The following is a 12,994-nucleotide window of genomic DNA, read 5'->3' on the forward strand; positions in this document are numbered from 1 at the left end:
AAATTTGCAAACAGTGAAACCATGCAAGCTCATTCATTATTCAAGCCCCGTGCATGCTGGGAACACCAGCTTCGAAAAGTAAAGTAAAATGTACTTATTTAATTTACCCGTGAAATATACTCAAATTAGTGGATACCTATGACAAAGGTTTCTACTTTAAGATTGATATATGGTGATGCACTGTACAGATAACAAACAATCATAAATAATATTTACTTATAAACTAGAGCATTCATTTTTACGTTTAAATTGAGTACAAATCTAGAATTTACTTAATATTTTCAAGTTCTTGCTTAAACTAACTTATTCAATGTGGAAAGTACTTAATCTTTTCCACTATATTTACTTCACCACAATATAATTTTTTTCAGTGCATCCTTCCATAATGGTGCCGACTCACATTTTCGTAAAAAAACAAACAAAAATGGCTTAAAAAAAAACTATGCTAAAAGTGCAATGGCACCACTGTTTGGAATGCCCAATTCCCAATGCACTCTAAGTCCTCGGGGTGGCGGAGGACGAATCTCAGTTGCCTCCGCATCTGAGACCATCAATCCGTGCATCATATCACGTGGCTTGTTGAGCATGTTACCGCGAAGACATAGCGCGTGTGGAGGCTTCACGCTGTTCTCCGCGGTATCCACGCACAACTCACCACATGCCCCACTGGGATCGAGAATCACATTATAGCGACCACATGGAGGTTAACCCATGTGACTCTACCCTCCCTAGCAACCAGGCCAATGTGGTTGCTTAGGAGACCTGACTGGAGTCACTCAGCACACCCTGGATTTGAACTCGTGACTCCAAATGTGGTAGTCAGCGTCTTTACTCACTGAGATACCCAGGCCCCCCAGTGGCATGATCTTTAAAAGTTAAACAAACTAAACAAAAATGAATATGTATGTTGTGGTCAACTCTAAAACACAGAATATCAAATGGACCCCTTGGGAGACGTTGACTGTTTTCATTTTTAAAAATGACTAGATGAAGCGCAATGGAATGGAACAGAGGGGTCTCTAGACATGTTTTTAAAAGTTAAACTATGACAAAGACATCTGTCTTACGCATCTGTGTACACAAGCCAACGGAACTCAAGAACACGTTCTGTGTTCGCCCCTTATATGTAAAAAATAAATCTTTCAGTTCTATCTTATTACCAAGCAAATAAACAGGAAATAGTTCCAGTCATTCTGTAATTAAGTTTGAAAGTAGCATGTACTGCGGTTGAATTCATCTCCAAAGAGAGAGAGAGTGCAGAGGTTTAGCAGAGCTCAGATCTACAGGCCCGACTTAAGCCACAATATACTGAGCTGAGGTTGCTGATACAAATGGAAATGGCGAAATAAGCGCTGAGGTTTTCACATGCAAAGAAGTGAAACCAACATAATGACTTTTCTTTTCTTGGTTTGCCATTCAAGTTGAGGCTTTTCATTCTCTTTGTAACAAAGGTTGGCATATAATTAACTCCTGTTTAATATGCCGTTAAGAAGACTCCTCCCTTTGCTCCCTCTCTGAACCCCTGCCAACCTCCTGGATGCAGCAAACCCCATGGGAGTGGGACACCCCACCCTTGGGCGTCCCTCGGTGTGTACTGAGGTGTGTGTGTGCATGGGCCCCTGTAGGCTGTTTTTAGGCTTATTGCACACCGCAAACTCCACTCTTGGCCTGCACATAGACAATAGTATCTTGTTTATTAGGTTCATGTAAAAAAAAAAAAAAAAAAAACATTCGTAGGATTTGCATCTACCGGGGCAGAGGTGGACTGGTGAATAAGGCTATTCTTTGTGTTGGGGCAGTTAGAGTGTTATTCTGCCATCCACCCACCTCCTCCTTTACTCCGATCCACAGCAGGGTGTTTGTTTATGACCCATTCCATCTCCTTTCCTCTCCTAGACAAAAGGACTGTGACCTCTCATCCCTTCTCATTTTCTTTGGCTTTCTCCACCTGGAATCTGCCATGTTATGTCCCTAAAAAAACAAATGTCGGTTTGAATTTTGTGCTTTAACGCATATCAGGATTCACAAGAAAGTACCATGGTAAAACCATGCCAATGGTGTTCTTGAAAGTAACCAGGCTTACTATGCAAATATCAAGGAATCTGAATATGGTAATTATTATTCCGTCTTTAAATTAAAGTACCAGTGTTACGGTCTGATATCATGACTAGCACAGCACTTTTAGTAAGGGTTGTACACTTTCAGTCCTTCCCATGCTGTGTAGGATAACCAGAAATGCAAAAGGCTGCTAATATCTGGTAAAAGAAAGAACAAATCTAGTCACGATTAATTTTTAAAGGTTTCAGTGTGGTCTTATATATCTACACACGACGGTTATGTTAAGCTAAACACAATTTCGTTTAAATCTCAGTCATTCTGTGGTAATAATTACTGTTGTGGCTTTTCTGTAAAGGTCTGTAACGAAGTTTCTCCAAACATAAAATAATAAATCTACTGATTTTTTCTAAAAGCCGCAATTAAGATAAATATAGTTCCCCTCAGAATCCAGCGTGTTCGTTGCCGCGCTTTTTTTTCCGGCGCGAAAACAGAAAATTCACACAAGATAAACAAGACAGTACTCATTAGTTTTCAAACAGCAGTAATAAACGTAACTGTTTGCAGATGACTTATTATTTCAGATAGCAATTGTAATTATTTAGTTTGCGCCAACAATATAATAATAATAATAATAAACTTAATGAACACGAGGATGAAGAACATCAATCAATGGGAAATAAAGTGCTTTTTAAAGCGCATTCTTAAAGGGAAAAATGTAATTTATTTGGGAGCATTGAGGGATCAAGGTCCACCCTACCTCGCGCACCTCAGGAAGTATTTGGCGCGCATTATCATGACACTGCGCGTGATGGTGGGGGTTGGTCCGTGTGAATGCCAAGGTAGGGGACCTGCAACGGTGTGTTTGACTTTTTCTGATGTTTTTCTTTTTCATTTGCTAAACAGATTACTGTTCAATTACTCGCACAATAGAGGTGACAATACAATACTTCCTACAGCGATCAACGGGAGAAGGCGAGCTTTTGGGGGTATATGAACAGGTGCGATTTCTTCCAAATACCTGCGCAAAAGACCGTTTGTACTTTTTAATCTCTTTTTGTTTCAGGTGAAACAGGGCTCTAGATTTGGGAGAAAACATGCCATTTTATTATTATTATTACTATTATTTTTAAACCTGTCTTTTAGGTCTGCTTCTGCGAGAACAAAACATGTTTTTAATGAGGAAGAGTAATAATGTTATACTGCATTTTACTGCACCAGATGCGTTTTTTGCATGCAAAGTAGATGATGGAATATATCTAATTTATTAAGCCAAATAAAACGCAAACGCAACATAACTAAGTAGACCCAGGCAAGTACAGATCTCTTTTGCAACATATGCAAAACTCATATATTAATTTATATAAATATTCATACATGGTTTTCATTTATATAAAAAGGTCACATACTTGTACATATACTGCAAAAATATTTTTTTTCCCCAAATACTAGTGAAAATGTTATATGTACATATACATAATCAGTGTTGGTTGTACACAAAGTAACAAAGTAATTAGTTACTGTAATCTATTACTTTTAGGCACAAATAGTAGTGTAATGCATTACATTTTAAACCATTGTAATCAGATTACAGTTACTGACTTTCAATTAAAGTAATTTTTTTATTTCTAAAAAATATTATTCATGTGTAAAACAATGAAAATGTGAATCCACATACGTCTTTTTTTGCATTTATGTGACAGTTGAACGGTGTGTGAAAGTGAACAGTGAGAAATTAGATATTATTTTGAATTTGTTGAGCGAAAAAAAAATCTTTGTGACAAGTGTTTTAGAAAGTAGCTTAAATGTAAAGTAGTAAATAATGTGATTAGTTTTTCATTGAAGATATCAGTAAAGTAATCTGATTATAGAAGTCAGTAGTTTGTAGTGCATTACTAATTTTAAGTAACTTACCCAACACTGTACATAATTATATATATTATATATATATATTATTATATATATATATATATATACAGGGTTGGGGAGTAACGGAATACATGTAACGGGATTACGTATTTAAAATACAAAATATAAGGTTTAAATCATTGGTAATTAGAATACAGTTACATTCAAAAAGTATTTTGATTACTGAAGAGATTACTTTACATTTTATTGTTATTTGTTTCATTTAATATTTAGTCCTTTCAGATGGAAAACATTTATACATATAAATGATGTGATCCAAAGTGCATTTGAACAGCGGTGAAACACTTTCTTATGATGTGTTACATTCATACGAGCAGACAGAGAAGTACGTTTGAAGTAAGTTTGGAGCAGAAGAAATAGAAATAAACCTTGTGTAAATTGTCAGCTTTACGCTGAGATAAAATGCTATTTCTAGCCATTTTACATGCACATGTTACCAGACACGATCATATATTTTTATCAAGAAAATTCATGTTGGATCATAATTTCTTTTTTTCTAGTAAGATCTTTGATATTAGGGCAAAAATCATATTCTTGATAATAATTTTTGTATTGTTTTCCTGTAAAAATATCTAAAAATCTTTAAAACAAGATCAGTTTGATTTATCTTGTTTTAGAAACAACACTGCGTAAGATATTTCGGTTTTTCAGAGAATGTATTTTTAACATGTGTATTTTGTCTTACTGTACTGGCACAGTTTTTATAGTCAAAACAAGTGAAAAAATCTACCAGTGCTGAAGAAGTAATCCAAAGTATTTAGATTACATTACTGACCTTGAGTAACGGAATACATTACAAATGACATTTTACAGCATGTACTCTGTAATCTGTAGTGGAATACATTTCAAAAGTAACCCTCACAACCCTGTATATATATATATATATATATATATATATATATATATATATATATATATATATATATATATATATATATATAGGCTATATGTTCATATATGCCCTTATATCAGATTTCTATATGAGTAATATTTAGATGAGTAGCTACCAAATATATTACAATAAATATGCTGCTTTAAAGGCTATAGACATACATTATAAACAATGTCCAATATACAGTAGTATAGCTATTACCATAGTAAACAAAATGGGAAAAGTAAGTATCATAGACAACAGTAGATCATTTATTTGCGATATGCCCAGTGATCCCGAAAAGTAGTCTATTTATTTATTTTAAAGCTTAAATTAAAAAAAGAGAAAGTCTCTCCACGTTATATGTTGTAGCTATATATGGGATCTCCATATGTTGTCTTTTCAAAGAACACACTTCATAGTTTGGGGTGATACGTGTTGACACCCGCATTAAACTATCAGCGATCAACACGCCTCCGATGACATCACAAGAGCCGCGGCTGATCGCAACGCGCGGTTGAAGCGCTGCTGCAGTGACGCGCTGAATGGAGCGAGTGGGCGATGCGGAGCGCCACTTCACTCGTGTATCCAGCCGATCCGCTCGCACGATCCCCGGGCAATTACTGCGGCGACATGGCAGAACGGCACCGAGGAAAACGGAGGAAACAGGCAAACCCAAGGAGAAATCAAGGTATGTGACTGGCCAAGTTTGGGAGTTGTGCGGTTTTATTTGGGCATTCATTAATGCCGCGAGACATTAAAAGTGCTGTTTTAGAATAAAGCTTGCCTATTTTGTAGGCTACTTTCAAAAAGTATGTTGGCCACCTACTGTAGCGTAATTCATTCATTTATTATGTTAATTATAATAAATAAAAATGAGCATGAACACGTTCAGCCAGTTCTCACACAGAAGTTATGCCATTACATGCATTATTAGTAGCATACATTTATTTTATTGCATTGTGTCGACTCAAGAGATTGCATATTACTTCAGTACATTTTACATGCATTTGCATTACATTGTCAGCTCAAGAGTTTAATTTGCAGAACTTGTGGTCCGCTTTCTGCAGCCTCAGCATCACATTTTCATTGAGTTTTCTTACATTCAGCTGTTGCACTTCCTAACAGAGGAGGCTAACAACCGACTTAAGGGATAGAAACTAGTTTCGATTTTTATTTGTCAATTATATTAAATGTCTCAATTGTTTAATTTAAAATAAATGCATGCACTAATAGGGAAACACTTTGCAAATGTGAGATTTCAACAGTAGCAGATGTAGGGCAGCTGAGTATAAATATTAACATTTAAAATCAGAATAGCCTAATGTCACTTTAAATATTAGATATCAGAATTAATGCACTAATATTTTACAGCCACTGCATTCTTATTCTGCAATTCACTGCAGCTTTTAAAGGGTGTAAAGTGTTCTCTCTTACAGTGTGATTTGTCAGGAAGACAACAGTGTTGTTTGTGATGTGTTAATGCTTTCAAAAATGTGCAATTTATGCTTACAACCTTCCGGGTTCAGTACAAGTGAAGCTCAGTCGACAGCGTTTGTGGCATAATGCTGAAAATATTTTCGACTCGCCCGTTGTTTATTTAAAAATCTGCTTTACAGTGAGGCACTTACAATGGAAGTCAATGGGGCCAGTCTGTAAACATTTAAATACACACTCATTCATTGTAATTTTGGATGTTACTTTACATAGAAAAGGTTAGTGATTTTATCACACTAGAATCATGTCAGCACACATATTGTATCTCTATATGAGATGAGAAGAACTGAATCCTTCTGGTGTTTCTGAACAATTCCCACTCATTTTCCGGGCCTGTATGAGTACCAAAGGTACAACATAGACCATCGTCATGTGGTATATTGTCTAATGGTTCTGTTGCAGGTTGTATATGTGAAAGAAATGAATTAGCAAGCAGGACTGCTTATTTCACATGCACATTGCATTAGTATATAGATTGTGTGTAGATACTCTGCTCATGCTCAGAGCAGCGTAATTCCCCACAACTGTTGCGTGTTTCGGCTGATATTAGGTACACATTGGTGGTTTAGAAAAGCCAAAAAAGTGTGAACATGCTTTTCTAAACCATCTGAGCAACAGTTGTACAATTGTACAAAAAATACACAACTGAAGACATGTTGAGCATGCAGAACGGTGTGTGTGTAAGAGAAAAAGAAAGAGTATATATTTGAGAGTGTGTGTTTGTGTGGTTAGAGCAGTTCCTCATTTGGATGCAGCATAAGGTGTCATTTTTGTCAACCTCGCACCCGTACGTGACCCCCCCCCCCCCACACACACACACACAGAACTAACGTGCTATTAGCTATTGGCCCACCCCATCACCTCATATGCACAAACACACATGCACACTCACCCTTACCTACACTCATCCTGATGTTCATATATAGGAGTGGTGCGATGTGTATCCTATCTCTTATTAACGTACTTCCCTAATTCCTCTATTAGAAACTGAAGCGATAAAGCGACGCAGCACTATTGCAGCAGACCAGACTGCCATAAGCACATGATGGACATGCGGTTTTAGAGGTGCCAGCTGCCTACTTGTTTCGCCGATGGTCAGTTTACAAAAAGACAGCGCTAGTGTGGTCTATGAAAAGCATTAAATAACAAAAGATGAAAGCAAGTGTGTCTTAAATGCTGCTGGAGCTTTTCTCAGAACTAATTTCTCTTTTCTGAGCAATTTTTGCTCAGTGACTTTTAATCAACTGGTGTCTTTTAGTGGATGTATGAAGTCAGATCCCCCCAGATGTCCTAGCAGAGGAACCACAAGTGGAGTTCAGCACATTTACTAAATACTTTTTGTCTTTTCAACACTTTATCTATTTTATAAAATGTCAAACTTCTACTTTTTGTCAAATCCTTCAAATAAAGGACACTTTCTTTCAAATTTTGTTATATAATGCATATCAGTTCAAAAATATTTTAGTGTGACTTGAGTGTCCGAGTACTTTTAGGAGCCAGTGTAGATGACACACTCACACGGTCCAAAAATGTTGGAAAATATTGAACACTGATGCCCAAAACACTGTGCACACACACACACACACACACACACACACACACACACACACACACACACTCTTGCATTATCCTCCCTGTTCTTTAACCCAAGTGTGTGTGTGCATATGCAGAACAGATGATTGTGGCGAGAGCGAACTCACGTCACAACGTCTAACAAATGCAGAAAGACTTCTCTGGAACGTGGCACGTTCATGGCTTGTTTCATCGCTTGTGTCTCAACAGCACATTTCTCCACTAAAAACTTTAAAATTGTGCAGATACACAATAATTTTGTCAGAGGGCTGCTCTTTCACCTATTATCAGTGTGCATGTTCGTGTGTATAATGTAAGTGTGTGTTTGCATATACTGCAGACCATCCAAAATGAATTTGGCAAACGTCAGACAGTGGGATAGATTGTATTCATATGGAGACCCTCTGAGGACAGGGAAGAAAACCTATTTTCTGATTCGTAATAGTTTGTGTTCCTTCGCAAAAAGCTTTTGTTCTCTCTGAAAAGTTGCATTCCCTGGGATAAGTTTGCATTCCCTCAAAAAAAGTTTTGCCTTCCATATAAAAAGGTTTTGTTGCTTTTTTAAAATAGTTTTGCGTCCCCTCTGAAAAATGTTGTTCCCTCACAATACTTTGTGTTCCTACACAAAAAGTTTTGTGTCCCCTCAAAAGTTGCATCCCCTCAAAAAAAGTTTTTAGTTCCCTTGGAAAAGTTTGCGTTCCCTCAAAAAAAGTTTTGGGGGGGCCTGAGTAGCTCAGCAACACTACCACCCCTGGAGACGCGAGTTTGAATCCAGGATGCGTGCTGAGGGACTCCAGCCAGGTCTCCTAAGCAACCAAATTGGCCCGGTTGCTAGGGAGGGTAGAGTCACATTGAGTAACCTCCTTGTGGTCGCGATTAGTGGTTCTCGCTCTCAATGGGGTGTGTGGTGAGTTGTGTGTGGATCGTGGAGAGTAGCATGAGCCTCCACATGCTGTGAGTCTCCGCGGTGTCATGCACAACGAGTCACGTGATAAGATGCGCGGATTGACGGTCTCAGAAGCGGAGGCAACTGAGACTTGTCCTCCACCACCTGGATTGAAGTGAGTAACTGGGCCACCATGAGGACCTACTGAGCAGTGGGAATTGGGCATTCCAAATTGGGAGAAAAGGGGACAAAAAAATAAATAAATAAAAATAAATAAAAAGTTTTGCGTTCCCTCTGAAAAGTTGCATTCCCTCCAAAAAAGTTTTGCATTCCACTGGAAAAGTTTATGTTCCTTTTGCAAAAAAAGATTTGCACTCCCTCAGTTTGTGTTCCTCTGCAAAAAGTTGCATTCCCTCAAAAAATGTTTTGCGTTCACTCAAAAAAAGTTTTGGGTTCCTTTAAAATAAAGTTTTGCGTTCCCTCTGAAAATTTTGCGTTCACTCAAAATAACATTTTGCGTTCCCTCTGAAAAGTTTGCGTTCCTTCAAAAAAAGTTTTGCATTCCCTCTGAAAAGTTTGCGTTCACTCAAAATAAAGTTTTGCGTTCCTTCTGAAAAGTTTGCGTTCCTTCAAAAAAAGTTTTGCGTTCCCTCTGAAAAGTTTGCGTTCACTCAAAATAAAGTTTTGCATTCCCTCTGAAAAGTTTGCGTTCACTCAAAATAAAGTTTTGCGTTCCCTCTGAAAAGTTTGCGTTCCTTCAAAAAAAGTTTTGCGTTCCCTCTGAAAAGTTTGCGTTCACTCAAAATAAAGTTTTGCGTTCCCTCTGAAAAGTTTGCGTTCCTTCAAAAAAAGTTTTGCATTCCCTCTGAAAATTTTGCGTTCACTCAAAATAAAGTTTTGCGTTCCTTCTGAAAATTTTGCGTTCACTCAAAATAAAGTTTTGCGTTCCTTCTGAAAAGTTTGCGCTCCTTCAAAAAAAGTTTTGCGTTCACTCAAAATAAAGTTTTGCGTTCCCTCTGAAAAGTTTGCGTTCACTCAAAATAAAGTTTTGCGTTCCCTCTGAAAAGTTTGTGTTCCTTCAAAAAAAGTTTTGCGTTCCCTCTGAAAAGTTTGCGTTCACTCAAAATAAAGTTTTGCGTTCCCTCTGAAAAGTTTGTGTTCACTCAAAATAATGTTTTGTGTTCCCTCTGAAAAGTTTGTGTTCACTCTGAAAAGTTTGCGTTCACTCAAAATAAAGTTTTGCGTTCCCTCAGAAAAGTTTATGTTCACTCAAAATAAAGTTTTGCGTTCCCTCTGAAAAGTTTGCGTTCACTCAAAATAAAGTTTTGCGTTCCCTTTGAAAAGTTTGTTCACTCAAAATAAAGTTTTGCGTTCCCTCTGAAAAGTTTGCGTTCACTCAAAATAAAGTTTTGCGTTCCCTCTGAAAAGTTTCTGTTCACTCAAAATAAAGTTTTGCGTTCCCTCTGAAAAGTTTGTTCACTCAAAATAAAGTTTTGCGTTCCCTCTGAAAAGTTTGCGTTCCTTCAAAAAAAGTTTTGCGTTCCCTCTGAAAAGTTTGCGTTCACTCAAAATAAAGTTTTGCGTTCCCTCTGAAAAGTTTACGTTCCTTCAAAAAAAGTTTTGTGTTCCCTCTGAAAAGTTTGCGTTCACTCAAAATAATGTTTTGCGTTCCCTCTGAAAAATTTGCGTTCACTCAAAATAAAGTTTTGCGTTCCCTCTGAAAAGTTTACGTTCCTTCAAAAAAAGTTTTGCGTTCCCTCTGAAAAGTTTACGCTCACTCAAAATAATGTTTTGCGTTCCCTCTGAAAAGTTTGTTCACTCTGAAAAGTTTGCGTTTACTCAAAATAAAGTTTTGCGTTCCCTCTGAAAAGTTTGCGTTCACTCAAAATAAAGTTTTGCGTTCCCTCTGAAAAGTTTACGTTCCTTCAAAAAAAGTTTTGCGTTCCCTCTGAAAAGTTTACGTTCACTCAAAATAATGTTTTGCGTTCCCTCTGAAAAGTTTGTGTTCACTCTGAAAAGTTTGCGTTCACTCAAAATAAAGTTTTGCGTTCCCTCTGAAAAGTTTGCGTTCACTCTGAAAAGTTTGCGTTCACTCAAAATAAAGTTTTGCGTTCCCTCTGAAAAGTTTGTGTTCACTCTGAAAAGTTTACGTTCCTTCAAAAAAAGTTTTGCGTTCTCTCTGAAAAGTTTACGTTCACTCTGAAAAGTTTGTTCACTCAAAATAAAGTTTTGCGTTCCCTCAGAAAAGTTTATGTTCACTCAAAATAAAGTTTTGCGTTCCCTCTGAAAAGTTTGCGTACACTCAAAATAAAGTTTTGCGTTCCCTCTGAAAAGTTTACGTTCCTTCAAAAAAAGTTTTGCGTTCTCTCTGAAAAGTTTACGTTCACTCTGAAAAGTTTGCGTACACTCAAAATAAAGTTTTGTGTTCCCTCTGAAAAGTTTGCGTTCACTCAAAATAAAGTTTTGCGTTCCCTCTGAAAAGTTTATGTTCACTCAAAATAAAGTTTTGCGTCCCCTCTGAAAAGTTTATGTTCACTCAAAATAAAGTTTTGCGTTCCCTCTGAAAAGTTTATGTTCACTCAAAATAAAGTTTTGCGTTCCCTCTGAAAAGTTTGCGTACACTCAAAATAAAGTTTTGTGTTCCCTCTGAAAAGTTTGCGTTCACTCAAAATAAAGTTTTGCGTTCCCTCTGAAAAGTTTATGTTCACTCAAAATAAAGTTTTGCGTCCCCTCTGAAAAGTTTATGTTCACTCAAAATAAAGTTTTGCGTTCCCTCTGAAAAGTTTATGTTCACTCAAAATAAAGTTTTGCGTTCCCTCTGAAAAGTTTATGTTCACTCAAAATAAAGTTTTGCGTTCCCTCTGAAAAGTTTGCGTTCACTCAAAATAAAGTTTTGCGTTCCCTCTGAAAAGTTTATGTTCACTCAAAATAAAGTTTTGCGTTCCCTCTGAAAAGTTTACATACACTCAAAAAAAGTTTTGCATTTGCATTTGGAATGATTCAAAGTTTTATCACCATACTTTTGGTTTTCCAGTTTTTACTATGGTAAAACCATGCTCATTTTTGCAAGGGATGGATGAAGCTATTGCGAGTGAACCCAAAGTAATTGTGAAGGAACATTCAATTTATTGCAAAACTTCTTGTGAGGGAACGCAAAGCTATTTCAGAAAATAAATTGCGTCCCTTTCCACTTAGGGACTCCGTATATTCGTCCCAAAATACAAAGGCAAAACAAACAAACAAAAAAAATGTGTCTTCCACCTTTTGTTTTGTTGGTGTCACTCAAGACCTTCAATGGAATGCTTTGAACTGACCAGTCGCAATTTAGCTGCATCCACAGTTTGCAAAATTAGCATGAGAACCACAGATTGTGCAGTCTTACAAATGTCTTTTCTGCGGAGAACCCTTGACGCGTACCACCCATGCTATGACGTGCTACATTACAAAATGCGCCGTCACAGGGTGGTGGCCGCATCGTGGCTTGTTTTCATTCTCGAGAAGAATTCCTTTGAGCCAAGTTTGTGATTGGATGAGATCAAATATCAAAGTATACTTTTAAAATTGAGAAGCAAGTAACGTCATTCAATCCATCTCAACAACTCATCTCTGTTATCTGTGATTATGAATGTCTTTGACCTCTTATTCAGACGTAGCACCGTTTTTACAGCTCATTTCCGCGCCTGTTGTCTCTCTCCATTCGCTCGTGCTCGTTCTCTCTCGATTGCCTCTCTGCGTTTTCTTTTTTCAAGTGCCAATTTATTTAAACTCCTTCCCCTTTTCTTCATTCGCCTTCATTGATTTCCAAACCCTTAGCTCTTTGTAGGCAGCTGGGGTCCAGCTGTGTGTGTGTTTCTCTGGCACAGTCTTGTCACAGTGGGCAGAATACGAGAGAACGAGAGAAAGAGAGAGAGAGAGACTTTAAGAAAGTCGCATGTCATTTTGGACAACAGAGGAGAACTGGGCAAGAAATCAGAGAGATTTGAGTGGAGAGAGAGAGCGAGCGAGACAGCGAGGAGTCCAGGCTCCAAGGTTTATTAGCGGCGCTCCCCAAACGAGAGCGCTGAGGCGTCAGGACCAGCAGGAGTGAGCAATTCGAAGAGAGAAAGAGGAGAAATAAAAAAGACAGTAAAAGTGTCTTAGAGGATGTGTGTTCCATTGTGAGATATTTGACAATTGACTTAATA

The 12,994-nt window shown here is 37.5% G+C and overlaps 1 protein-coding gene across 3 annotated transcripts in view; it reads left to right on the top strand.

The window, feature by feature from the left end:
* Positions 1 to 5,362: 5,362 nt before the first annotated feature.
* Positions 5,363 to 12,994, top strand: part of LOC127445766 (zinc finger E-box-binding homeobox 2-like) — a 49,735-nt gene continuing 42,103 nt past the window's right edge. For 2 of the 3 annotated variants that reach the window (XM_051706068.1, XM_051706071.1), the window contains exon 1: positions 5,363 to 5,546. In XM_051706068.1, the coding sequence (XP_051562028.1) occupies positions 5,417 to 5,546 (130 nt within the window). In that variant the 5' untranslated portion in view covers positions 5,363 to 5,416. The remainder of the gene's footprint in view (positions 5,547 to 12,994) is intronic. The other variant, XM_051706069.1, reaches the window with a different exon arrangement.

This window comes from Myxocyprinus asiaticus, chromosome 9 (genome assembly GCF_019703515.2).
Source record: "Myxocyprinus asiaticus isolate MX2 ecotype Aquarium Trade chromosome 9, UBuf_Myxa_2, whole genome shotgun sequence".
Lineage (NCBI taxonomy): Eukaryota > Metazoa > Chordata > Actinopteri > Cypriniformes > Catostomidae > Myxocyprinus > Myxocyprinus asiaticus.